Here is a 25,190-nt window from a genome sequence, read left to right as displayed (position 1 = left end):
CTGAACTCATCCTAACCTAAAGAAGTCAAATAAAGCAGGGCAGGTTATTGCAGTTTCAAACCGAAGCGAGGCTGAAATTACAGGCCTGCATTGATTTTAAATGGAAGATGAAGGTCGTTTTTGCAGTAAAAGCTGGCCGGAGCTCTTGCCAGCAAAAGAAGACCCAATGAAAATGACAGATAGCTATTAATTATACTGGGCATTAAGGGCAGTCTGGATTTAATTACACCCATTGAGCAGGAGGAATCACAGCAAAAATAGGTATCATGCATAGGTCAGTGCTTTTGCATACTTTGAAAGTCTTCACTTAAGTCTCTTTATTTATTATTTACTGTGGCTGAATTTGACGTGGTAACAAAGTAGGGCAACAACAAGAATGTGACTTAAAAATCAATCAAATTTAATTTAAACTGCACCCAAAAGGTTTCAACCACAACTCACATAAGCTTGGGCTGATCAGTCTTCATGTCTAGACAGGCAGAAAGGCGGCACAGGCACTCCCTGTCCTGATGTACTGCTATGCCAAAGGACTAAACCCATATTTCCTTCACAGGCTTCAGAGCCAGGAGAGCCATATTCATAAAAACAAATGAATTCATCGCTTTGATATTTCTGTTATTTGTTCGTGACCTTGAAAGGCTTCCAGAGGGTCCTCAGGTGTTTTCAAAGTCATTTCCATGCAGTACTAAAGGTTGACCACCAGGTGGCAATCTGCTACAAGAAATATGTTAGAGCCTTAACTAATGTCTTTTAATGCACAACCTGGAGCTATGTCCCAGTTTTTTTGGTCAGAATGCTCAGTAAATGGCCAGTTCAAACCTCAGGTTTGCTTCCATGTTAATTAAAATCCATGTTTTCATGCCAGCTTCGCAGGCACACTCACTTTGGTATCTTTTTTTGGAAAGCAGGCTACAATCCCACCCCCCTCAAATCACCCTCAAGTGATTTTTTTGATGCTTCCTCGCTCCGCTGCAAGATAAACAAGCCTAAAAGCTTCAATTAGCCCTTAAAAATCCTATGAGCAAGCTAAAGTATGCTACGCAGTGAAGATGATTCACAACATCCTGCATTAACTTTGTCAGTTATAATCCATCACTTGGTAATAGTCTTAAATAAATCTCATAGTAATTGAGATGAATCCCTCATTTCAATGACAAGTCTGGTTTTTAAGACCCAATTACCACTTTGAGTTCTCTGGCCCAGAGGATGTGCGGTGTATGAGAAGAGGGGGGCAGCGAGTTGGCTGCTTTGGCGAAGAAGCGAGGATGGAGAGATGGACTCAGTCCAAATAGGGATGGATATCTTCCTCAGGGGCTGCACTGCATCAGAGGGCAGGTAGATTTATGACAAACGCACACAATCTTAATTTGTGCTCGGCCCGATAATGCATCTCAAGGCCAGAATAGTTCTGCTCAGTGTTTCTTAACTGGATGTTTCTTTAATTATATGTCAGAGGCCATAAAACTCAAGAGGAGATTTTCCCACAAAGCACTGTTTTATGTCTCGGTCATTACTGTAAATTACAAGTAACAAGAAAATATGGAGGGAAAAAATCGAAAAGAAAAGAAAAGTGGGTTTATTTGTTTCCATACACTCTTATTTTTTTTCAGCCTGTTGGTACACTGATAATCTATAAGCCTCATCAAACATGACACAGTTGCTGCTTCCCCCCTCTAAAAAGCAAACTTGCAGGAGGAAGGGGGGGGGGGGTCGTTCACCTTAAAGCAGACGTGTGTGAAAACAGAAACTCGTCACGCAAAAAGGAGAGAGGAAAAACAAACCTGTACAAATACTGAATAGATGAATATAACAAGAGCAGCTGTAAACATATACATATTCACAAAAAAAAAAAAACCCTTCAGTGCTCCCCTCCCCAAACATCCAGCAAGACAAGTCATTTCTATTCTTCAGATGGCGTGTGCACACTTACTGTATCGTTATCAGACACGACGGTTAATACTAGGAATAATAACAATTCGAGAAATCACAAAAACCTGCAGGTTCACCGACCTCTACGTGAAAATTCATGACGGCTGTACACAAAAGCTCCTCCCACCTCCGCAGCCCTTGGCACACCACAAAGTGGCTTTACAGTCCTCCCCACTCTGTCCCCCCAGTCTGTTGTTATATTGCCTTTTTCAGTTTCAACATGATGCCGCTTAATCTTTGGTGAAAACATTTCTCCATTCAGTTACACGATTGTTTGTTTGTTTTTTGTTTGTTTTTAATGTATGCACAAAATACCTTCTGCAAAATTTAACTGAGCTGCTGATCTGTCTGAAGAATAAGAAGGGATTCAACATTTCAAATGATTTAAAAGGACCCTTCTTTCAGTCTGTGGGGGAGCATTTCCTCACCATCGGCTTGGCACGCACACACACACACATGCACGCACGCACGCACGCACACAAACAGTAAAATCAGTCAGTGCATGGTTTGCTTCCCCTCGTCTATTTTCAGTCTTTCACCCCAAAGCCACCTCTGTGGAGTCCATGTCTGGAGGCACAGCACAGCTCAGCTCAGCTCGAACCCGGAGGATGACTCGATGGCGTACAGCAGCTTGTTCCTCATCAGGTGCTGGTCGCAGAACTCGGGGAGCTTGAGCAGGTTCATGCAGGTGCTGGCGGTGGGCAGGCGATCCAGGTCAGTCCCTCCGTTGTGGATGCAGAAGGCCGGGTAAAGCTCCTGTTTATGAGTGAAGGCCCTCGATTAGAAACTGATAGAGAGAAATCTCTACATCCCCGAGGCGTTTAAAACCATGGAAATTAAAAAGAAAAAAAAAAATGAGGCGAGAAGCAACACGTGTCCGTAATGATCCCAATTTCAAAACCAATTCAGATTAAGCAATAACTGTCAACTTCCACAAGGGGATAAATGTTAAAAGAGAGACATTAAGTGCTAAGCTAATACAGTGAAAGTATAAATTCAGGAAATAATCTTAGTGCTTGAAAGGTACCGAGTGGGGAAATCAGCCCACGGTTTGACCCTTGGATGAGACGCTGGAGGAATGGTCATTTCATGTTGTCTAGCTGGCATTTTTTTAAATCAAGCCTCTCGCCGATGAGGCCACCTCATCCGCAGGCGGTGACACAGACCGTTTCCATCACTGGCCGGGCCAACGCACGAGCTACTCCGCCCTGATTTCATCCTGCTATTTAAAGTTAGCATAGATGGCTCAGCGGCCACACTTGCCCGATTAAATGGCTCTTTAGGGGTTTGCCCATAATGACCCCATTTTTCTGACAATTACCGTATTAAACTATCGTTGCTTATTGAGAAAGTGTCATTACCGCAGCCATCATTTTGGGGGGGAAAAAATGGAGAGTTTCCATCATCTTTTTTAAATGGCTTCTCTTGACAGAGCTATTTCTCCTCTAATGAATCCTGGGCCGAATCACGACAGCTAATTAAAGCTTAGCTGGCTTGAGCTGAGGCCCAGGTCAGGGGCCGCTTCCCTAGGAATTACCGCCCTCTGCAGCCCAGAGACGAGCGGAGGAGGGAGGAGCGCAGTCATATTTATCAATGGTGGAGGCAGCTCTCAAACACAGAGAGGAGGAGAGCGTTGCTCCCCACAGCGCAAAAATCAAGTTTTCTTAACTGATGACAATAACAAGGAGTACTAAAACCAATCATATCATGATTACACCTTCTGGTTTGACAAAGTATGACATAAAAATTGTTTAATGGCTCAGAGTAACACTTTCTCCTTTTTTCTCCTATCTCAAACTACTTAAGTGTCCCACAAATCAAGTCAGTGAGAAAGCGAAACAGCTTCCAATTAGGAAATCATTTCAGAAATAGGAGGTTAGCGGTAATGATTCAGCAAACGGTCTTCAGAAGTAGATGGATGGAGTTTCCTTGCATATTAATCTCGTAGAAAACTGCTGCTTTCTGCCCCGTCGCGCAAAGTTGAAAAGTTCAAGAGGCTACCAAGTTCTGAGCGGCAATATTTGACCAGCCAAGGCTTTTTCAGCCAAGCCCAAGCATGCGAGGCCACAGACAGACTTCTTCAGCAGAGGAAGGTCATGAACTATAAAACAACAGTGGACGTGGTGATAAGACTCGGGTCTTATCGCCAGCTAATTTGAAAACGATCATTTTCTAAGCTGTTATCAGTCTGGGCATTTTCATTACAAGCCCATTAAAGAGGGAACACTCCCTTCTGTTGAGGTTGGAGAACCAGAGGATAATGGTGGGCAAGGCAAGTACAGAGAGAAGAAGAAGAGGAGGAGGGGAAGCGAGGGGAAAGTCCACATCACCTTGAAGCCCAGCAGCGGTGGTCTGGAGCAGCTGGTGACAAACTTCAGCAACTTGCGCTTTTCTTCATCTGTGAATCCTTCGACCACCTCCCAGAAGATCTGGATGACGGGGTGAGTGGCTGAATACCCGCCTGAAGGAGACGATGAAGGTGTAAAGTTAGAACGGAATGAAATTTCTCAGTTCTATAAATGAAATTTTGCAGAAAACACAAAATGCAGAAAAAACACATAAGAAAATAAAGCACTTTGTACCTACCTGAGTAGTTTGTAAAGTTTTTTAGGTCATCGAGACAAATTGGCACATGAGCCCCAGATATCAGAACCTTTAAGATGTATAAAGCATATTTTTAGCTTCTTCAACACATTTTATGTTTCTTCAGGTTGAGTTATTTATGTCACGTGTAGAATACCTGAATCTCCTGCTGGTCAAACATGCGCAGCCACTCCAGGTTGACCACCTTGGCCAGACCCTGTCTGAAGGCCAGGCAGTGAGGCCTGATCTGCTTGTTGAGCCTGTAGTCAGCCACCAGATGGATGTAGGCTATTCGGTTTGCCGTGGTCACAGGAATATCTTTGCCTCCAGGCTTCAGCTCAACCACCTGCATCAGAAGGCACACGAGGCATTTACACGGTTCTTTCACGGTTCTTCGGTTTCTCTTTAGTTTTTCAGTTGCGAGGTGACCGTTAGAGTATTTATTTGCAGCATGCAGGATTTAATTCAATAACACAAAGGTAATTAAAATAGTTTCAGCGGCACTCTGATTAAAGGTAAGGCTCTCTCCATGCAAGTGTGCGGAGAAGTGCACTTCAGTGTTTCCAAATATAGCCTGACTACTGAACATCTGGTCCAATACAATTTGGCCCAGTGTTCTCTTTTCATTAGCTTTAGAGCAGTTAGCACTTGATAAGATGTGCTCGTCTCAGTTCATAAAGCTGGCAGTGCGATGACATCATAGCATCGGCAGGAGTAAGAAAAAAAAGAAACGAAGTAATGTTCATCTTTTTCCAACGCTGTCTTGGGATATGAGATCTTGTGTTTTGACAATTAAATTACAAGTACAAACGTGAGTTCAGAAACTTGATTTCCTCTTTCTTTTACTATCTTGGATAAATTGATTATAGGGGTTTAAAAAAAAATACTCACTGCCTTTGTTGCTACTGCATTTCCTGCAAATACTGCAACACTGCACCACGTGGCAAGGTGAAACGTTTTAATCAGGACGATCAACACGACGGATTAAATCTCATCTGAAGTTACCGCAGGACTGTTTGCATTAATTTTCCTAATTTTGGTCAGTGTGTTATCTGCAGCTAGCTAGTCATTCTGCCTAAAGTGCCAGTTATCAGCTCAGACTCTTCCGCATGAGGAAAAATATGGACTTGCACAGATTTTCAGCATCACTGTCACAGATAGCTCGACTAAAATGAGCTCAACATCATCGTTTTGCAGTGAACAACTTTCAGCTGCAACGTTGGATCAGGTTGCCATGTTGGAACCAGTTTCTATTCTGTGTTTGTTATTTTTCTCAGAAACCTCCAACACGTGGCAAACAGGAACGCCGCTTTTAACAATGCTCGTATCCAGACGGTCACAAAAACTGACCGATGAACACTTTACAGGATATTTGTTTAACTAAAATAAAAACTATTGTCTGAAACGGCAGCAGTGATGAATCAGCACCTCTGACGCATTCTTAACAAAAACTGATCGATAAGCTTCACAAAGGCGCTCAGTGCCGCAATACTCAGGTAGACCGCACTATAATGTAAGCGGTTTCTCTTGTGGTTTTTTGTGTTATTTTTCAGCTTCTGCCTTTGCACTGTATGTGGTCTAACTTAAAGTTAATCATTTTCTGTCTTTTTCTCACTCACAGTGGATTCTGATTATGTGCTAATGTAAGAGAATTACTATTGTTATCTTGCTTGCTTTGGCTATCTCACGAGGGCAAATGCAGGGCAGACTGCTCCCGGGTGTGTGCCTAATCTTTCACAAATTGTTTTCCCTGTCGTGTTTGCGACCAGGAGGGCTTTACCGTGACTCGACCATTTCAGGTGTTTGAGAAGAGCTAATAAGACGCGCTAAGGCCCTGAGTAAACAGGAGCTCCGTGCAGAGTGCAGGTCTGGGCTTAGGTGACTCAGGGTGATGGTGGTTGTTCATCTCCGGAGCCTTGAGCTTTGGAGGGGGCGTGCTTAAGAGCAGCTAGCTGCTTCTGTCAGGCGTGCTGTGAGGTAATTTCTCGGGGAAAGGCAGGTGGAACGGTCAACAGAGCTGCTGTGTTCGCTGCACCGCAGCAGGGCTTAGGGTGACAGCGGTGGCGTGCTTTATCTCTTTCAGAGCTGAAAAGTGGTACATTATGAGGGAAATGAATTATTAACGCCACAAAGAGAAACCAAACAGGAGGAAGGAGAGACAGCTAAACATGACCAGGATACAAAGAGATGGGAAAAAAAAAAAAAGTACACATGAATCATTTATCCAACTAAATCCCACCCTGTCCCCAACCCCGGTCACCTGAGCTTCTCCCAGATCATTGTTGACCACGGTGAAGTTAAGGCCCAGCTCTTCCACGTCACCCTCATAGCTCTTGAGGAAGAGCAGGTTGCGATACATCTCTGGGTCCAGGGAGGCCAGGTGGTGAATGTCCACATCTGCGCTGGTTCCAAGAAGCTTGGACAGGAAGAAACTCGCAAAGGGCAATTCCACCAGCATGTTTTCATAGAGCGCCTGCGGGAAAATGTTGATGTTAATCCCTTAAAGCCTGAATCATGAAATAATTTGCCACGAAATTATGTTTTGTTTTGGGGGTTTTTTAAATTGAGGGTTTAAACCTTTTGACAAAAACCCAAAATTAATTTGTATAATATTTTCTGCATTCAGCATAAAATCTAACTTTACCGCACCAAATCCATTCAAGGAGTTAATTGTGATTTCCATTCCAATTAAAATGTATTTCTCTGTATCAATCGTGCCCTCCCTCAGAGTTTGTCTTTGTCCAACCAGAGAAGCCAAATATATTCAAACTGCAGTCCAGCTGAACGGGTACACTGTACCGTGGACAGGTCAAAAGCAGATGTGATTAGGCCCTATCCACAATAAAGGTGGGCATTTTATCATGAGAGTCTACGAAGATTTACTCACTTTTAGAGGCAGCCTCAAGTGGCCATTAGAGGAACTGCAGTGTTTGGCGTTTTTCAGCCTTTTTTTTAGTTTCATTGAATCAAACACCACAATTAAATAACTAAGAGTCTGCTTCCAGCAGCAACCATAATGCTAGTAAGCACATATTAAAGAAACAAAAAAAAAACAATAACAAAATATCACATTTGCCTGAAACTCCTAGCAATGAACGAAGTGATAGAGACTTAATCTGATCACATCTGAAAATACACAAAACAACCTACCGCAAACACACACGCTTCTGCTTCACCGGGCTCAAACTTTATAAATGCCAATTCTCACCTTGACCTTAAATGCCATTAAGTACCACAGCCGGGCAGGTGACTCATAAAACGAAAAGCTAATGTACTCGAATAGTCCGAAAAAGAGCCCATTGGAGACATTAAAATATACAGGTCTTTATAAATGATTGCGCTAAAAACCCTGACCGCATCAGCTAAATGGATTATAAATCTAGAGGATTTCCATAATGCATGCATCTTAAACACACACACACGCAAGCATAAATCACGGCTATTTTCTAAACACAGGTTAATTGCACAACTCCAAACATTGTCTATTTTTTATGCAAAATAATCCACTTAGCATTTCTCTCGTGGCCGCGACTCATTTCAGACCATATGCGCCGCGTGGCCCCTTGAAACCTATCAATAACACTTGTGCCGGGAAGAGGCAGCATTAAGTATATGGAAAAAACCTGTAGCCTTATTTTTTTTCAATGCCATTTACTTTATTTATGAGTGTTTATTGCCAGAAATTGTGCCAAAATGACTTGGGCTGGAAAGAATTAATTATTATGGCCCAGGCCCTTTTAATATAAGTGAGTGCAGTGGCAACGCAATTAAAGCAGATCGCGGCACCATCAGGTGGAATAAATGCCAACAACATTGCAGGTGCATTCTGTTAGCTGCCAAATAAACTCCTTAATTTACAACATTAAAAATCAATAAAATTATAATGCCTTCCAAACGCATCTCTATCAATCAGCAGTGCAGAACTATCAGTCAGAGAGGAGACTGTGCAGAGGGCTGGTGTTTGGGTAGGATCACAAAGAGAAAAGGCCACTTCCAAAGAGGCTGGAAGAGAATCTTGATATTTGGACAAAAGCACGCTCCCATCTAGATTAAACGCAACTTTTTAATCTTTATCTTGAAGCGATGCCACCGCAGCAGCAAAGTAACCTGTTTTCATGTTTTCCCATTTGTGGCTTAAATCTTTCAGCTTGTCAGCTGGGTGGACAAGTGAGGAAGAAGGATGATGGCCGGCCTCTATTCTGATGTTCAATCCACTTTCAGTGAGTACCCCCAGACAAGCCACTCCTGCCTGTAATACATCACCTCCACAACAATGGCACGCCTCGGACATTAATTAACAATATTAATCTCCTGTGTCCTTTGAGCCGCGCCGTGCACTGTGCACACTGCAGCAGCGGTGATGCAATCCCAATCTATATAAACGGTTGCCTTTTATCCGGGCAATAACGGCACTAAACAAATATCAATACACCTCTCAAGTGGCCACTCAAACGTCCATTTTTATGGAGAAAGAGGAACTTAAGGTAAGGTTAATTGAAAGTCAAATTCAAATTAATTTCCCACCACCTAATTGCCTGAACCATTAGCTCCGGGGAGCACAATGTTGCAAGACGTAGGGGTGGGGAGCTTGTAACTGCTGATTGATCATGTCTCACTTCCACAGAATGCAGAGGAGAAGAAGAAGAAAGGAGGGGGGGGAGTTACAGAGCTCTGATAAGTGGACTGGACCATCTAGGGCCGAGCAAGAGAGAAGAGACCTGGATGTTCCTGACTGTAAAAGAGATCAAAATGCTATTACCACATGCTTTGAACGCTTATTTATGTCCTGTCTCTGACGAGCTGCTGATTTAGTGCCAACCAAATGTGATCACTACACAAACAAGAGGTAGGAATCATCGGCTAATGGAAGATCTAATTGAGAGGCGACCGCTTGTCATGAGGTAATTCTTCTCCAGACTGAGATGATACCCCCCCTCCCAACAACGCACTCCCCTGAAGGAGGCATCTTGATAAACAATCACCACCACATGCATTAAGGATGATTTAGAAACATTAGGCTCTAATAAATAGTGCCATCAGGCAAGGAAAGGGGCAGAAAAACAATGCAATCAACAGATTACGCAAACTGCTAATTAATGAAAATAAAACCTGCGCAAGTGCCAGATTTAAGTTCTTGACAAACTCCTCCATTATTTAGGCTAATATTTCTTAGTGTTTTACTTTGGAGGCTCACCTTTCCGAGGATCCTGCCTAAGAAGTAGTAGTGTCTGGTGAACGAGTCTCCCACCAGCATCTCTGCAGCGGGGCTGGGGTACAGCAGGCCCTCGTTGGTCGTCTTGAAGAAGCCCTGGTTGGGGTTGAAGCCCGACTTGAGGAGCTCATTGAGGAACTCGCGAAAGATCCCACCGCCGTCGATTCCCGCCTCATCCAGTCCGTGAGCGTTCAGCAGGTGCACTCTGATCCTCTTCTTTAAGTCCGGTTCTTAAAAAAAAAAAAAAAAAGACACGGGACATCAGGAAGATTTCATCAAGGTACAACAAGAATAAATATTAAAGACGCTCTCTGATAACATTCATGGTCACAGTAAACTGAATTTATTTTCCCTCCATAAATGTCACCAACAGCCTCCTGAAGATCTCAGAGATTTTTTATTCTTCACTTCACATTACTTTTTATAGTAATTTCCAGCAGGGAAATTAATCGAGACACGCTGCCAGTATCTTCAGTCTAACAGTTAATGGTCATGTTGTCAGTTTTTATGATCACAAACCTATTTTCTACCATGAAATTGAGAGAACAGCATATAAACTGAGGTTTTCACAACAAAGCTAGCTCCTAGCTTTAAAACAATAGTTTTAGCTTAAAGGCATATAAGGAAACAAACCATTTCCTGTGATGTAAGTGGTGTGAGATTGTTATAATTCAGGACAAAACTGAACTCTTGCATCATTATTTTAAAGTTCGGTTTGACCTTGGTTACTCTTGGAAGTTAGGAGACTGAGTTTCTTGTAACTCTTCGGCAGCCCTGTGGATCAGCAGTCACAACATGCTGCTTTTTACATCACGTGTACACTGCAACACACTGCATTCAGTGTTTCTAATCATAAAAAATATACTTTCATATGTTTTTAAAGCTTAAAATCATCTGTTGTCTGATTTTTCCCCCCGATTAAACAAACTTTGCTGACTATTTTCTAAGTGCTTTTATGAGCTAACAAATGAAATGTGACTGTGTTTACCAAACATGCCCTTCCTGGTAATCAGCTGGATGACCCCCATTGTTTTAAATACCCCTATATTTATGTAGTTTATTTTGTTCTAAGCAGGAAATCAGTTTTGCAAGCAAAAATATAAACTGTTGTGAATAGAAACAATTAAATGTATATAAAAAAAAACAGTGATTAACACATCAAAGTAATCTATGCTTCACAGCAAAGGAGAAGAAATGAGCGGAGAGGCCCAACAGCTTTCACAGAACTTAAAATTTCGAAAAGTTAAGATCAGAGTCCAGATTTTTAGGCCATTTTGACAGAATCATATTAGTGGAGGTTTGCAAACATTCACTTACATAACTTCCTCTACCTTCTTCCTAATTTTCGCCCTCAGTGACCTTCTGAGTAACCCTGTGAAACCATTTATACAGTGACTAAATTATTTCATACTCAGTGCAGCTGACAGGAACGATTCCTGTTCCATTTTGATGTCACCTTTATGTTAAAACTAAAACTTGAACATTTTATCGAGCTGACTGGTTCTATTTTTTTAAAATAATTAATAAAATCGCAATTATTTTGACTTGTTATTATTATCCATCTATTAAATATTAAAAGGTTCCTTTAGAGGTTTGAACTTATTTTCCCATCAGAAAATGTATAAACAGTATTAATGTATACAGTATTAATTAGTGCTTTGAGGGGTCCCGAAAAACTTGCCACCAATTCTGTTAGGGAAACTGCTCATTAAGCCAAATATTTAATCAGCCAATCACATGGGAGCAAATCAATATGTTTAGGCGTATAGGCATGGTCGAGACGACCAGCTGATGTTCAAACCAATCGTCAGAATGAGGAGGAAAGATAATTTAAGTAACTTTGTTAGTTGGTTGGTTCCAGACGGGCTTTTCTGAGTATTTTAGAAACTGCTGATCTGCTGGGATTTTCCCCACACAGTCATCTGTAGATTTTAAAGAGAATGATCCAAAAAAGAGACAATATCCAGTGAGGGGTAATTGTCTGCATGAATTTGCCTTGATAAGGTCAAAGTTCAAAGGAGAATGGTCACACTGCTTCAGGAAGACACAAATAACTACTCATTACAGCCACAGTAGAAGAAGAGCATCTCTGAACACACAACACACTGAAACTTGCAGTAGTTGGGCTCCAGCAGCAGAAGACCCTAAGAAAGGGAAACTGAGGCTGCAATTTGCATGGGTTTACTATCGTGGATATGAAGCCGACTAATCTACAGCCACTGTGTGATGCAAACATGTCAACATGGACCAAAATGTCAGAGGTATGTTTCCAGCATGTTTTTGAATCAGTGCCGCAAAGAATTAAAGCATTTCTGAAGGCAACCCAGTACTAGCAAGGTGTACCTAATGAAGTGGACAGTAGGTGTATATATTCCCACAAGTCTGAGATGCTGTGTGTTTTAATCCAACAAACATATTTTGCACTAAAGCACTTTCTTGACCTGCAGAATATTATAATCAAATTCTGTAAAAGGTCATCTTTCAGAATAATTAATGTATAGCAATAAATCAAGACAGCTATAACGTATATACACACATGAATGATATAGATCATGTCTTTATCCCAGGTCTCCTACTACTCTTTTTAATCAGATTGCTCCCTCTCGAGCACCCTTTCAAATTCAAACACAAAAGAGGTGACTTAAAATAATTGATTCTGCTTTTATGCGCTCCATTATAATAATCGCGACCACAATTAAGGCTTTACTGAAATTCAATACTCTGCACAGGAGGAGAGCCAACCTTCATCTTTGCTGCTAACCAAAACCTTGATCCTTGATATTAAGATTTTAATGGAGCATAACAAGAGTTTCGGGAACATTATCAGCATTTACTACAGAATGCCGCCTCATTTCTTGTGCTCGGAATGACGCTTCACATTATTTACCCACAAAATAACGCACGGATTACAGTTTTCTTTTATTGAAACTGTAGCGGCGCATGCAGTACCGTTTTCTGGAGAGAGTTTGTCGTAGGCATCCTCATAGATGTAGTTGCGTCTGATGGTGACATTGATGCCGTCGGGGAACGGGCCGTCCCCCTGCACATCTCGCTTGTCGGCGAAGATTAACCTCTGGAAGATCTACAAGAAAGACATGAACCCGGTGACAGGGTCAGTGAAAAATCCTGGGAGTTATAAAATGTTTAATCCTGTTAATAATTTTGACTGCATTTCGATTGAGAGCTTTAGATTTTGAGCATACAAACATGAATAATTCCTAAAAGCAAAGCGCTGCTACCCAATGATGGGTAAAATCCACATATGTATCTGGATAACTGAAACAAAACTGGATTTTTGTTTCTCCACTTTTACCTCCAATCAATAAAAAATATGAATGTAGCTACAAAGACATAAAGCGCTGCACTCAAGTTGTTACCACAGTGTTAAATACTTACTGGCAATCTTTAATATTCTCAAAATAACCAGCAAATTTAATAGCATTATATGTATACTATATAAAGGCAATCACTATAATACAACACTCAAAGCTTTATGGTGCAGCTGAGTATGGAGCAGCAGTGCGGTACCTTCACTCGCTCCTCGAAGGGCACCACAAATGGGAGCTCGGTGAGGATGGCCAGATGTCTTTCCTCGGACACAGACAGCTGTGGAGGCTCTAAACCAACTACAAAAAACCACAGTGTTCGATATTTTAGCGATTGCTTTAATGCAGGGAATCAGGCACTTTCTTCTTGTTTTTATACAAAATAGTTATTTAGTGATTTTTGTCCAAATCACAGTAAAAAACAATCTCAAAACTCATGATCTAAATACTTTGTGCTTTTTTTAAATAACTTCAAGACTCTCAGATTTAACCAGGGGTGTAATTTCCAGAGGGGTTAGGGGGGTTATGACCCAACCAATATAATCCCCAAATAAAATTATGAATTATCTTGCATAAATAGGCTGTTGATTTTCTTTACTCATTTCAGTTAGTACCAGCAAAATAGTTGCATGTTAAATCATCTGGGAATTTACCCAGATTTATTTATTTATTTAGACAGAGATCTTGACCCCCCCAATGTTCAGCACAAAGTTTAGCCGATGGATTTAACCCTCAGTATGTGCAATATAATTGTTCATTAATACACAATATTTGTAATTTAACTGCCAAGTGTTTTTTAAGCTGGAAGCATACTCTCCAACATCCCCCTGTAACACTCATCTAACATAATCACTCCTCACTGTTAAGCATTATGATTAAAACGCGGTCCACAGGCCAACCATTAAATACCTTTCCACCCTACAGCCTTTTAATTAACCCAGCTGTGACCTGTCCATCCACCTGCTGGGCTTTATCCATTAGGCTGCTGTTTGTTTTGTATTAAACTTGGCGTTTAGACTGTTTAGCCCACAGAAGAAGAAAAAAAACGCTACAATAGCTAAACCGCTCTTCACCCTCCTCTGTGTCCACTGCAGCTCAATTATTCTGCCCAATTAGTCAATCTGATCTGCATTTTCCCATCAGGTTTCCATCTTTGAGGAGAAATATGGCCTCTGAGTGGTCAATACATTGCTCATTCATCAGCCATGGGGCTGTCCATTTAAGGAAATGAGAAAAGGCCAGACAAACACGTGGACCAGATGTGGCTGACTTCATCAGGTACTTTCACGCTAATTGAATTTATCCCATACGGCCTCTGAGTGGCACTGGGTAGATCATACACACATTTTTATCAGCTTGTTTTCACACCGTACTTCACAGAAACCCAAAGTGAGCCTGATGAAGCCCCGTGTCGACGTCAGTGTACTTTCCTGAGTGCCTAATTGAGTCAATGAAGAGAAAATGTGGTTAATATATCTTGGTAGGAATGGGGAAGGTTAATGACTTTTCTGCAGCTTCTTTTCACATCCCTGGAAGGCCTGTGAAGGAAACATTATGGTACTGGAAATTTACTTCCCTCTCTCTTTATCTCACTCATTGAGGAAGACTCTACTGACGATCAGCAATAACACTTCCTTTACACAAACATGATTTTACACTCAAACTTCTCTTATCAGATACATTTTCAATGCACAATTCCATAATATATGAAAAGCAAACACAGAGAAGGTGACTTTGGACAGCAATTACTGTGATTTCTTGGACTACTTATCAAGCTGACACAAACATTATGTGCTTCTAAATTTTCAACCATTGCCAAATGCCAATGGAGTAGCTGTGTGAGTGTACATTAAACAGCACTGATGATAATAAGCTTAAGAGTCTAGTCATTCCAGTTGATGACAAAAGAGAAACATATTGAAGCTATTCTGCAGAATAAGGGTCAGGTGACAGGATCTTTAAAATAAGAAGTCTTTGTAAAGTTTGCTTAAAAAAACTATTCTAGAGCTGTGGTATATAGAAAATACTGGTATCGGGTACAGGGTAAAATGTGCTCAATTTGAACATCCATCTTAATGTAGCCCGGGGGAAAATAATTCACCTGGACTTACAACTGGTGTTCAGATGTTATGTGATGTAACTCTACCCTAAATGTACCATATGTCACAGTGTAGAGCAATCAAACTGTTATGTTAATCATAAAAGTATTATTTTATGGTATGTAACTCTGAAGGGAGTTAAAATATTTTTCAGAGTTCTAATTTTCTGGAGGCCCGTGAAGGTAGCATAAAACGGGACCTGTGTATCTGTTGCAATGGAGGAGGAGAAGAGAACGGCATGGAGAGATGCACGAGGTTAGCTGAACCAAAGTGAGAGACTCGGCTCCTCCAGCACAAAAGAGTGTTCTCCACACCACGTGTGTGTTTCTGCAGATGGGACGTACAGCTGGGTGACCTGGAGAGAAAAGAGAGGAAGATAATGACGAACCTGAAGCTCCTGCCTGCGCCTTCGGGCCAGAATAAGGGTGACAGGTGACTTTACAAGCCATCGTCCAAAACATCTTTTGTGAATATTGTATGTTTAGTGGATTTATATAACGTGTTTTGGAGTTTTAGTGAGTCACTTACCAAAAGGTGATAATTGCTTAAAAATTTGAAAGGAATTATGTCATTTATACAGTGTATTTTTGGTTAAGGAATTGGAATATCATTTGAGTTTAAAAAGGGATGTGTTGTACTATTTGTCTCTGCCCTTACGTTCAGTGAACGTTTCACATTAAAGAGTTGTCCTATTTTTTAACTTTAATTTAGAATTCTTTTTTTGTACTGATCGGCAAGTACTCAGATACAAACATCGGTTTGAAAAATTGGTATCGTATCCCTAGTTACCACCTATTTTGTTTAATTATGCTTTTATTGACCTTTCAGGTACAAACAGTAGAACATGCCTATTCTGCTACCACCTCTTGAAATTATGCTCTTCTGTGCAACAAAAAAAAGAAAAGAAGCTGAAGTTTATGAAACTCCTCTTACTTGCTCTAAACATGTCTTCACCTTGTTAGGAGGGATAAAATATGTTGTGATGATCATTTTACCCTTATGAGTGTAGAAGGAAATTTTACGGCCATTCATTTTATAATTCTGTCTATTAAAATTAAACCACTGCACATAATAAACAGCTCTGTGAATATCTTTTATTCCACAATAATGCCAAAATTTTGCAGAATACGCAGTGTAGAAATTAACCAAACAGCTGTGATGACAGGTAAATACCTTATCGGCCCGGATATTGACCTCCTCCGACAGCCAGTGACCTGCCGGACAGAAGGGTCGGCGGATGTCACGAGCTTTCACCATCTTCACCAAGTTAGTGATGACCTGAATTGGAAATCAAACACAAAGACACACACATATCCATACACATACCACATTAACATCTTTAAGTATGACATCCCTATAAGAATTCTTAAAAACCGCAGCTCAAGTCTATTTTCACAAAGGAGAGCAGCTGTTTTTTTCTTTTTCACATATAGGCTGTTCAGTAGGATGAGGTGCCTCCTCTTGGAGGAAAAAGAAAAAGCAATTTGAGAATTTAGCCATTAGTGCGCCATTTATGGGGAGTATAAAAGAAAAACGACCTGCGCCATCCCTCAACGTCCAGCCCTGTTAATTACTGGCGAGGTCTGCTGACATCAGCCATCGGACAGAGGAAGCAAAAGGCAGAGCAGCACTGGATCACAGAGCTGTAGCAGAAGGGCGAAGGGTTGCAATGATATTTCCATTTGGTTACACTGATATTACTGAACCTTTGTCCGAATGCATAATGCTTTGAAGGATTGAGACTCGTATCATTAAACTGAATTATTCCGACGCCATGTGAATGTTTCATGTCTCGATGAGAAACGGGGTCTCTTTCAGTAAAAGTTGCAACAGCATTTTTTCCTCTTTGGACCTAAACAGCGATAACATATCCCTACTCAGTTGCTAATTTGCATTAAATTCAGACTTTTGATTCTGGTGCCGTCATTTGTGATTCGCTGAGCCAGTGCGAGAGGGGCGTGGCCCGTTATCTCTCGCTGCAGCAGACAGAGTAGGAAATAACTTCACTAAATGGTGCCTTTACATTTCACTTATGCAACAAGTCTTTTGGAAACCATTGCGAGTCTGTCTCTGTGAACATACCAAGTGACCTGTGTCTGAATGACAGCATGCCCTCACTTTAGCAAACTAATGAGGCCTAAAATGCTACATATCCCATGTCTGGAAAGGCTTTAGAGCTTTTTCAGTCTGCTAATGACTCAAATGTTAATAAGAGGCTCCCCTGTTGCTATGGCAAGTCCGAGTTAGACACCTACTGAACAATCACATGCACGTCTTTGCATGAAGATGTAACATTCGCAGACAGTCAATTTCCGTATAGTACCTCAGCTAGATTATTCCAATCGAAATGTTCATTTCTAAAGCATGTCATTTACATAGAGCAACAATCAATCTTGGCCAATCACTGGGAGGCAACCAGAGCCCGCAATAATGGCAAGTGCAAAATGCTGTAAGAGGCACGTGACGATGGGTTTGGAGCAGACCTACCCCCTGACTCTGGGAATGAATAAGCATTCCTTAATTAGCCCATCGGGTTAAGTGCAAACCTTAATGGGCCTTTCCCAAACTCCGGCGTGACATCGTTCTCCAAACATAGCCAAGAAGAAAGTTCCATTAGCAATATTAATACAAGCTTAGTTGATCATTTTCATTCAATTAACTTCTTTCAATTAAATAGATAGCTCGACAATGGAGGTGATAAAAGATGGGGAGGGACAGCTGATGACACGAACCAAACATTAGCGTGTTAGGGGTCAGCGGCGTTAAACCGACTGTAAATCCCACCGTTCAATTTGGAAAATGCATTTCCCCTGCTCCCCACTTCTTTAATGGGTCGTTTTAGCTGACAAGAGGCCTTTGAGCTGATCTTTTATGAAAATCCCAGACATGCTCTTCACGTATTCACCACCTTTCAGAGAACACCAGCGTTCACTTTTAAATCCTTTGTCTAAGGGCCAAGAACAAAGTTGCTTAAACAGTTTCTCATGGAGAAAAGCAAAGAGGAGAAGTGGAAGGAAGATGTGGAATCGAGACTAGGATTAAGTTGCAGATGTTTTCTGCCTCATTTCCTCTGGGTAAATAATCAGCGTATGACCTCTCTGGTGCTCCATCTCATCTTTGCCTGTTCATGCATACATGCTTAGCTTCCACTGGTATGGACAAGCATTAGGCCACTCTTGCCTCAATGCACAGAGGGACTACACAACAGTTAGGCCCAACGCTAATGTGCCATGCTTCACGGTTAACACGCTGATGAACAGACATCAATAAAACAGATTTAGCATGATCATAGGAAGGACTCATGAAGAATATGTAATGCTCACTGAATGCATGTGTGCACTGAAAGCCAATTACTGAGATACTGCACGAATCCTTATGGTGCTTTGTGCTCCTAACTCCTACTTGCACATGACTGCTCTGGGTTTTTCTTATCGATGACAGAAAATACGCTCACACCTGAGGCCAGACAAGATTATGGTCAGGTGTAGGTGTCAAACACTCAAAAGTTTCCAATTTTATTCTAAATTTTAAATCTTCTACTCAATATAAAGAAAAACTTCATCTTAAAACACTAACTAAATTTCTAAATTTCTCTCGCTGGTATATCTACTGAGATACATTGTGCCCTCACTTCCTGCCTCGTGTTTTAGGGTAAAACACACGTGTAAGCAGGTTAAAGGAAAAATATTTTCGCAACAATGAGACTCTGTGGGCCTTTTTCTGACATTTTACTGCTCAAAACTTCAGTTTTCAAATCACTGGCTTTGCCATACAGTGAGAAAGCAGGTTTATGACTTTTTTTCCCATGATGCACTTAGAGAACTGTAGGAACTGCAAAGTTTGAAAGTTCTGCTTTTTAGAAATTCTGATATTTTTTCCCATTATTTGATACACTTTTGTTTTCCATCAATTTAACTTTAATTTTTTTTTGAATGGGCACTTTGTGTTTGGCAAAACCCCCAATGTCATACGTTTTTATGCTCTGAAAATTAAGAAGATAATAATTTTACCTGGACATAATGAGAAATACAAAACAGACAAACAAAAATGAAAAAAAAAAATGCTATAACATATAGACAGGACTACACATCTTACCTTGAAGAGTTGCACCCAGCGCTTCTGTTCGGCCTGGATATGCTGCTGAACCTCGGTGTTCGTCTTGACCCCCACACTACGGAAGGCAGCCATGTACTCCTCTCTGTGCTCTGCTTTGGTCTTTGGGTAGGCCAGCTTGATGATACCCAGACATGCATCTCTCAGACAGCGAGACAAAGTCACCAGCTCTAACAGCGTGAAGGGCATCATGGAGGACTGCGTCTGACCTGTTGAGCGAGAAAATACATTCGCTATCTTTTACAGATATCGATCTGCACCATCTGTGACAGCTGAAAACAAAGGACAACAGTGATATATTATTTTGTTACAAGCGGGAAATAAGCGATATGGGATGGAGATATATATATCTTAATCGGTCATACATTCACCTGCCCAAAGACCTCTGTACAAAATATTTATTTGTCAAATAAAATATGTAACGTAGATATAAAACAGGGCACTTAGAGGACTACTAGAGAACCAAAGATATGCCATTATATCAAGTTAAACAGATGTTTATGTCTATTACCTTCCATTGCATGTCCGAAAAACTCGCTGTCATGCACGGAGATAAGAGAGTGGCTGAAGAGAGAGCTGAAGAGATAGAAGACAGGAATGATGCGGTTGGAGTCCTCAAAGGACATGGGAGACCCTCGGGAGATCAGCTGTAAGAGCGGCACCATAGACCTAAAGGAGACACAGACACGTAAACATTTGAAAAAATAAGTATAAGGCTGTTAGAACAGGCAGAAATATACTGTACATGGATACAAGCTAATGGGAGCTTAAAAACCTGCAGTATGTCTACTGGCCAACTGAGGCCTACTGCAAAAGCCCCATGTTAAAAAGCTCAACTTTACAGCATTAAAAAGCATATTTACAGATTGGTACTGGTTAACCGAATCACACTGAATGGCAGGTGGAGCCGGTTGGTGTCTGCTAGGCCTCATCCACTAGTTCAAGTCATTAAACTGGACATCTTTACTGTGCGTGCGCTGTTTGCCTGTTCTGGGGCATTTTTAATAGACTATCTGACTAATATTATGACTTGTAGTGTGGTAAAGACTGTCCAAAAAGTCTGCTTCTTTGAGGTTTTGGTGGGTGATATTCTGGTATTTTTTCATCTCTTATTGTATGGGTGTTTGTGCGTCCCCCCTTTCATCCAAATGTCCATCTTCTATTCCATCTACGATACAAACGTAGTGCGTCTGGAAAGTATTCACAGCGCTTGTTCCACACTTTATCACATTACACTCATACGGCAAAATGGATTAAATTAATTTCTCACCTCAAAATTCTACACAAAATACCCCATAAAAATATTTACTTATGTTTGTTATCTTGGTTGTGTGCTTAGGGTCATTGTCCTAGTTCGACAGCCAGAGCACTTTAGTGCAGGCCATCATCAAAAATGTCTCCGTACATTGCCGTATTCATCTTTCTATCGACCCTGACTAGTCTTCGCATTTCCGCTGCTGAAAAATCATCCACACAGCATGATGCTGCCACCACCATGCTTCACTGTAGGGATGGTCTTGTCCAGTTGATGAGGAATGTCTGGCTTCCTCCAGACATGACACTTGGCACTCAGTCCAAAGAGTTCAATCTTTGTTTCATCAGACCAGAGAATTTAGTTTTCATGGTCTGAGATTCCTTCAGCTGCCTTCTGGCAAACTCCAGGTGCCTTTTATCCCTGCGGTGCCTGTGCCTTTTCATTGAGGAGTGGTTTCTGTCTGGCCACTCTACCACACAGGCCTGATTGGTGGAGTGCTGGAGAAGTGGCTGTCCTTCTGGAAGGACAATGAAATTCTCCTCTTTCCAAAAGAGCAATGCTGATGCTCTGCCGGAGTGACCATCGCAGTTCTTGGTCACGTCTTTGTCTAAATCCCTTCTACTCTAATCGCTCAGATTGGCCGGGTTACCAACTCTATTGAAAGTCCTAGTGGACTTTTTCCATTTACAGATGATGGAGGCCAGATCTATCTGAATGTATCTGAATCCATCTTGGAGTAAAACTGTAACATGACAAACTGTGGAACGAGTGAAGCACTGTGAATACTTCCTGGATTTACTGTATATCTATAACAATGCTTCAAAAGATAAAAATCGTATAGCCAATGTTAGAGTAGCTCACCCAGTGATCATCTTAGTTGTCATGGAGGTGATGAGGTGCCAGAGATGTCTCAGGAAGCGTGCATTGAAAGCTAAGCTGTACAGAAGTCTGCAGAGAACAAAGACAAGCACATAAAACAGAAATATTTAAGTATATTAAGTGGAACTAAAAAGACTTGAGTGAGATATTTCAATCAAATGACACAATCAGTGTGAAGAACAATACATTTACCCTCTGCCAACCTGTCTACCATGCTGAGATTGTCAACTTTGCCCCGTTAATCAGGGGACACCCAGAAAAAGACACTGTTAACCAATGTTTCCCTCACAGAATTTCTTAGCATTTTTTTCTTTCTATCCTTTTATACCTCGTGAGGGGCAAAAGGAGATTAAATGAGCCATTAAGCTTTATTTAGGCGAGGCACCTTCCATTAGTAAACTAGTTGGTGGCGAGGGTGCCCAGGTTGGGTCATAAACAGCCCTCTGGCTTCCTGCTGGAGCCCCATTTAACTTAATGACCAGGGGACGGGGGGGACAAGACAATGCAGGACGTAGGAGGAGGGGAAGCCTGGTCCTCGCTGCGACCCTGCAGTACTGGCATGCTTCCACACTCACAGTGAATTACATGATAACGCAGAAGAAGGCCCACATACCTTGCTTTAGTCTCTCTGCACTCAACGGGCTGTGGCACCAAGGTGTGAAGGTGCTCTTTGTTCAACTGTGTGTTTTTTTTTGTGTATGCTCCTAAATTGCATGGCTTTTCACACGGAGGATAAGAACAGGTGACAATAATGTGGTAAGTAAGCTGAAAAGCAACGTGAAGTAGCCCTGCATATAATAGGCCCCTGTCTACTGACACCTACTGTATGAGGACGATTGCCTTTAACAGGGCAGCATCATGTGTTCACAGTAACACAGAGGAATAAAGGTCAGCAGAGGAAAAACATAAAAGTTGGTTGAGTGGGAAAGGGGCAATTCCATGTCTGCTAGATAGTCTCATCTCAGTATCAATGTTCAAATTCCCATTCCACCATCCAATCTGCCAAAATGGAGATGAACATTAGGAGCAGACAAACCTCAATATGGCTTGAAAAGTGGTTTGTGTTGATCACAGGCCATCTGTCAGTGCAACAAGACACTGGAGGGAAGCAAGAAGCAGTGCTGTGGGCCCATAACAAGTGATGTGGGTGTTTGATTGAAATGGGAAACAAAGCACTAAATGCCAGCTGACATGCTGATTTACAGCCTGAGAGAACCCAAACCCCCATTTCAATCATGGAATGAACCACTAATAAACAAAGTCAAGACATCAGAAGGGGTTGTGTGTACATATGTGTGAGTGTGTGTGAAAAGCAGGTTGATGAATAATGTCTGGATCATTTCATTTTGTGGTAATGAAAGAATCTCAGTTCAGCAGAAAAAGAAACAAACATCAGCCGTGCTCGGGTCAGATCTGATACCGCGAGCCTTGAACGTGCCTCCTCCTACAGACAAATTTGTTTTGCTGGCTTCTGTGTCCGCATGAACCAACAGCATTTTCTTTTTTCAGCACACCACCACAAAGATCGCGGTAACGGTTCAAAAGTAAATGGAGGTCACTTAATCAGAGTGGCCCTGTTAGCAGCAGAGTGCTACACTGGAAGAAACCAAACAATCAAAGTGAAATTACACCAAATATCCAACCCTAACAGTTAAAGTGAATTACTGCGTGGTCGCCAGAACAAACCTGGGCTAAGTATAATTAGCAAATCAATCAAAAATCTATTTTGGTCTCAGTTGATTGTCCTGCTTTTAGTTATCCTATAGAAAAAAAACTGGAGTGCAGTTTAATGAGACGTTTTACATATTTATTAAAAAGGCAGTGTGCTGGGCTGGCTGCACGACTGGCCGGCCTGTTTTTTTTTCCTCTCTTTTTTTTTTGCTTTAAGAGTTGTAAATCAAGGCCAGAATGCAATTTGCTCCCCTTAGCCTCTTGTAAAGCTATCCTGTCCACTCCTGCAGTGATTAATCTTTCTCAGTGAGCTAATTATTTTGTACAGATATCCAATAATGATGGAAGACGAAGGACAGGATTTATGGTAAAAGCTGAGAGAAGGAGGAAGCTGTAAAAATAAATAAATAAAATAAAAACTAAGGGCTGAATGTCTTCTAAATTCTTGTCAATGGTTTGTAAGCAACAATGCAAAATTACTAGCTGACCACTGGAGTCCAGCTGCACATGCCCAGTTTATATAATTACATGAAAGGATTTGGGGAATGTTATGGATTCAAACAATAGCAAAATATCTGTCTAGTAAAGCAGAGCCGCTAATGTGATCCCAAACTGCATCCTCACATATAAATGAACTGACAGCAACTGGCTTCAATAATAATTAACTAGAGCTGGTTGCCCGTCCATGAAGCTCAGCCTGATCACCTCCTGTCAGTCAATGCACCATCTAGACCCCCACGCTACCTCTGACATCCTGGCCCTAATGCAATCAACCTGAAAAGAGGTAATTGCCCTCATCCAGAACTGACAGCCTCCCTGACATCCCGGCTTCCTCTGCCGGTTGTAAATGCCAGCGGGTGCGGACCACTGATAACTGCCTGCCTGCCTGGTTTTATCGTTACTTACATTACTGCTTACAGCGCGGAAACACATAAACACACAGTTTTCCTCTCAATCAGGTGGCTCCTGGGATGCAAGGCTGATCCCATCTAGATGTGCAAAGTGTTATGATATGCCATTTAAAAAACGAAAAGCAACATCAAATTTACACTGATGTTGTGTTTTTGATTCACACACGCCTCCTGGCGTAAGGCTACTTACATTAACTTCATTACATGACACAGGAAGAATGAAAGACCCCCAAAAAATGTGCATCATTGTACCTGACTTTTGGCACCATGAGACGATGCTGCACCATCAGCGTGTGACAGATGGATGCCATCATGGTGAAGACCTCCTCGCTGGCTGAATCCCTCCACACCAGGTTGAGCAGGGCGTTAGTCTGGTGTTTGGTGTCCAATTTGTGGACACACTCTTCTGTTATCAGCTGAACTGAAATCCGGCTGTCATCCTAATGAAGAAAGAGATGAGTGTCATTTAAAGGACTGTGATTTTGTGATCGAGAAGTATGTGTACGAGGGTAAAAAAAATATATCTTATTTTAGTTTTTTGTAGTTTATTTTAGAGATGCAATCTGCAAGTTTTAGGTTACTGTTCATAAAACCAAGCGTTTAAATAACAGTTTTTAAACTTGTCGGTGTCATATGAGAGTATTGTGGAGTGTTTGTTGCTACTAATCTGCCTGGTTTGTGCTTGTGATTACGGGTATTTATTTACTTCTCTTTTAAATTAATGTTTATTGGCTCTTGGTGAAAGGATCTTCTGTGACCACGCAAGAGTCCACAACGAATTTCCCAACTAGGACAATAAAATATATTGTATCGTATATTATCGCTTTATAAAAATTAATCTAATAATGAAGACAAGAAGTCTGGGAGCACATACCTTTGCCAAGGCTGAAAATTCCCTCCACATCATGCTTTAAATGACCCCCTGAATCCAGAAGGATATCTGGGTCTGGATCATGTTGTGATATTTTCTTGACAACATCAAGACAAAGTGTCTGAATTTACGCATTTTTGAAGGTCTGAGGCAAAAAGTTTTATGCCACAGCGGTACAAAATCCTTCCAAATATTAATTTATTCAGTTTCGTAAGTTAATCACGTTTACAGTGGTCCAACCACCAACCGGTGGTAAATATTTACTGTAAATCCATCGATAAGTAATGAGTAATCCTGCTTCAAACACAAAAACACAGAAACAAACTAAACCAATCACAACC

The 25,190-nt window shown here is 41.3% G+C and overlaps 1 protein-coding gene across 1 annotated transcript in view; it reads right to left on the bottom strand.

Annotated features, from left to right (window-relative positions):
- Positions 1-1,553: 1,553 nt before the first annotated feature.
- The window catches only part of ube3c (ubiquitin protein ligase E3C), a 29,077-nt gene continuing 5,440 nt past the window's right edge, over positions 1,554-25,190 (bottom strand). The window contains exons 11-24 of the mRNA XM_039617274.1: positions 24,231-24,418; positions 21,379-21,465; positions 19,774-19,931; positions 19,245-19,471; positions 16,323-16,427; positions 15,445-15,504; positions 13,253-13,393; positions 12,674-12,806; positions 9,707-9,954; positions 6,773-6,985; positions 4,670-4,858; positions 4,516-4,582; positions 4,260-4,390; positions 1,554-2,685 (exon numbers count right to left, since the gene is read on the bottom strand). Coding sequence (XP_039473208.1) covers positions 2,515-2,685; positions 4,260-4,390; positions 4,516-4,582; positions 4,670-4,858; positions 6,773-6,985; positions 9,707-9,954; positions 12,674-12,806; positions 13,253-13,393; positions 15,445-15,504; positions 16,323-16,427; positions 19,245-19,471; positions 19,774-19,931; positions 21,379-21,465; positions 24,231-24,418 — 2,118 coding nt within the window. The 3' untranslated portion in view covers positions 1,554-2,514. The remainder of the gene's footprint in view (positions 2,686-4,259; positions 4,391-4,515; positions 4,583-4,669; positions 4,859-6,772; positions 6,986-9,706; positions 9,955-12,673; positions 12,807-13,252; positions 13,394-15,444; positions 15,505-16,322; positions 16,428-19,244; positions 19,472-19,773; positions 19,932-21,378; positions 21,466-24,230; positions 24,419-25,190) is intronic.

The sequence above is a fragment of the Oreochromis aureus genome, linkage group 9 (genome assembly GCF_013358895.1).
Source record: "Oreochromis aureus strain Israel breed Guangdong linkage group 9, ZZ_aureus, whole genome shotgun sequence".
Classification (NCBI taxonomy): domain Eukaryota; kingdom Metazoa; phylum Chordata; class Actinopteri; order Cichliformes; family Cichlidae; genus Oreochromis; species Oreochromis aureus.
The sequence above is the reverse complement of the archived record's forward strand: the minus strand, read 5'-3'. Positions and strand labels throughout refer to the sequence as shown.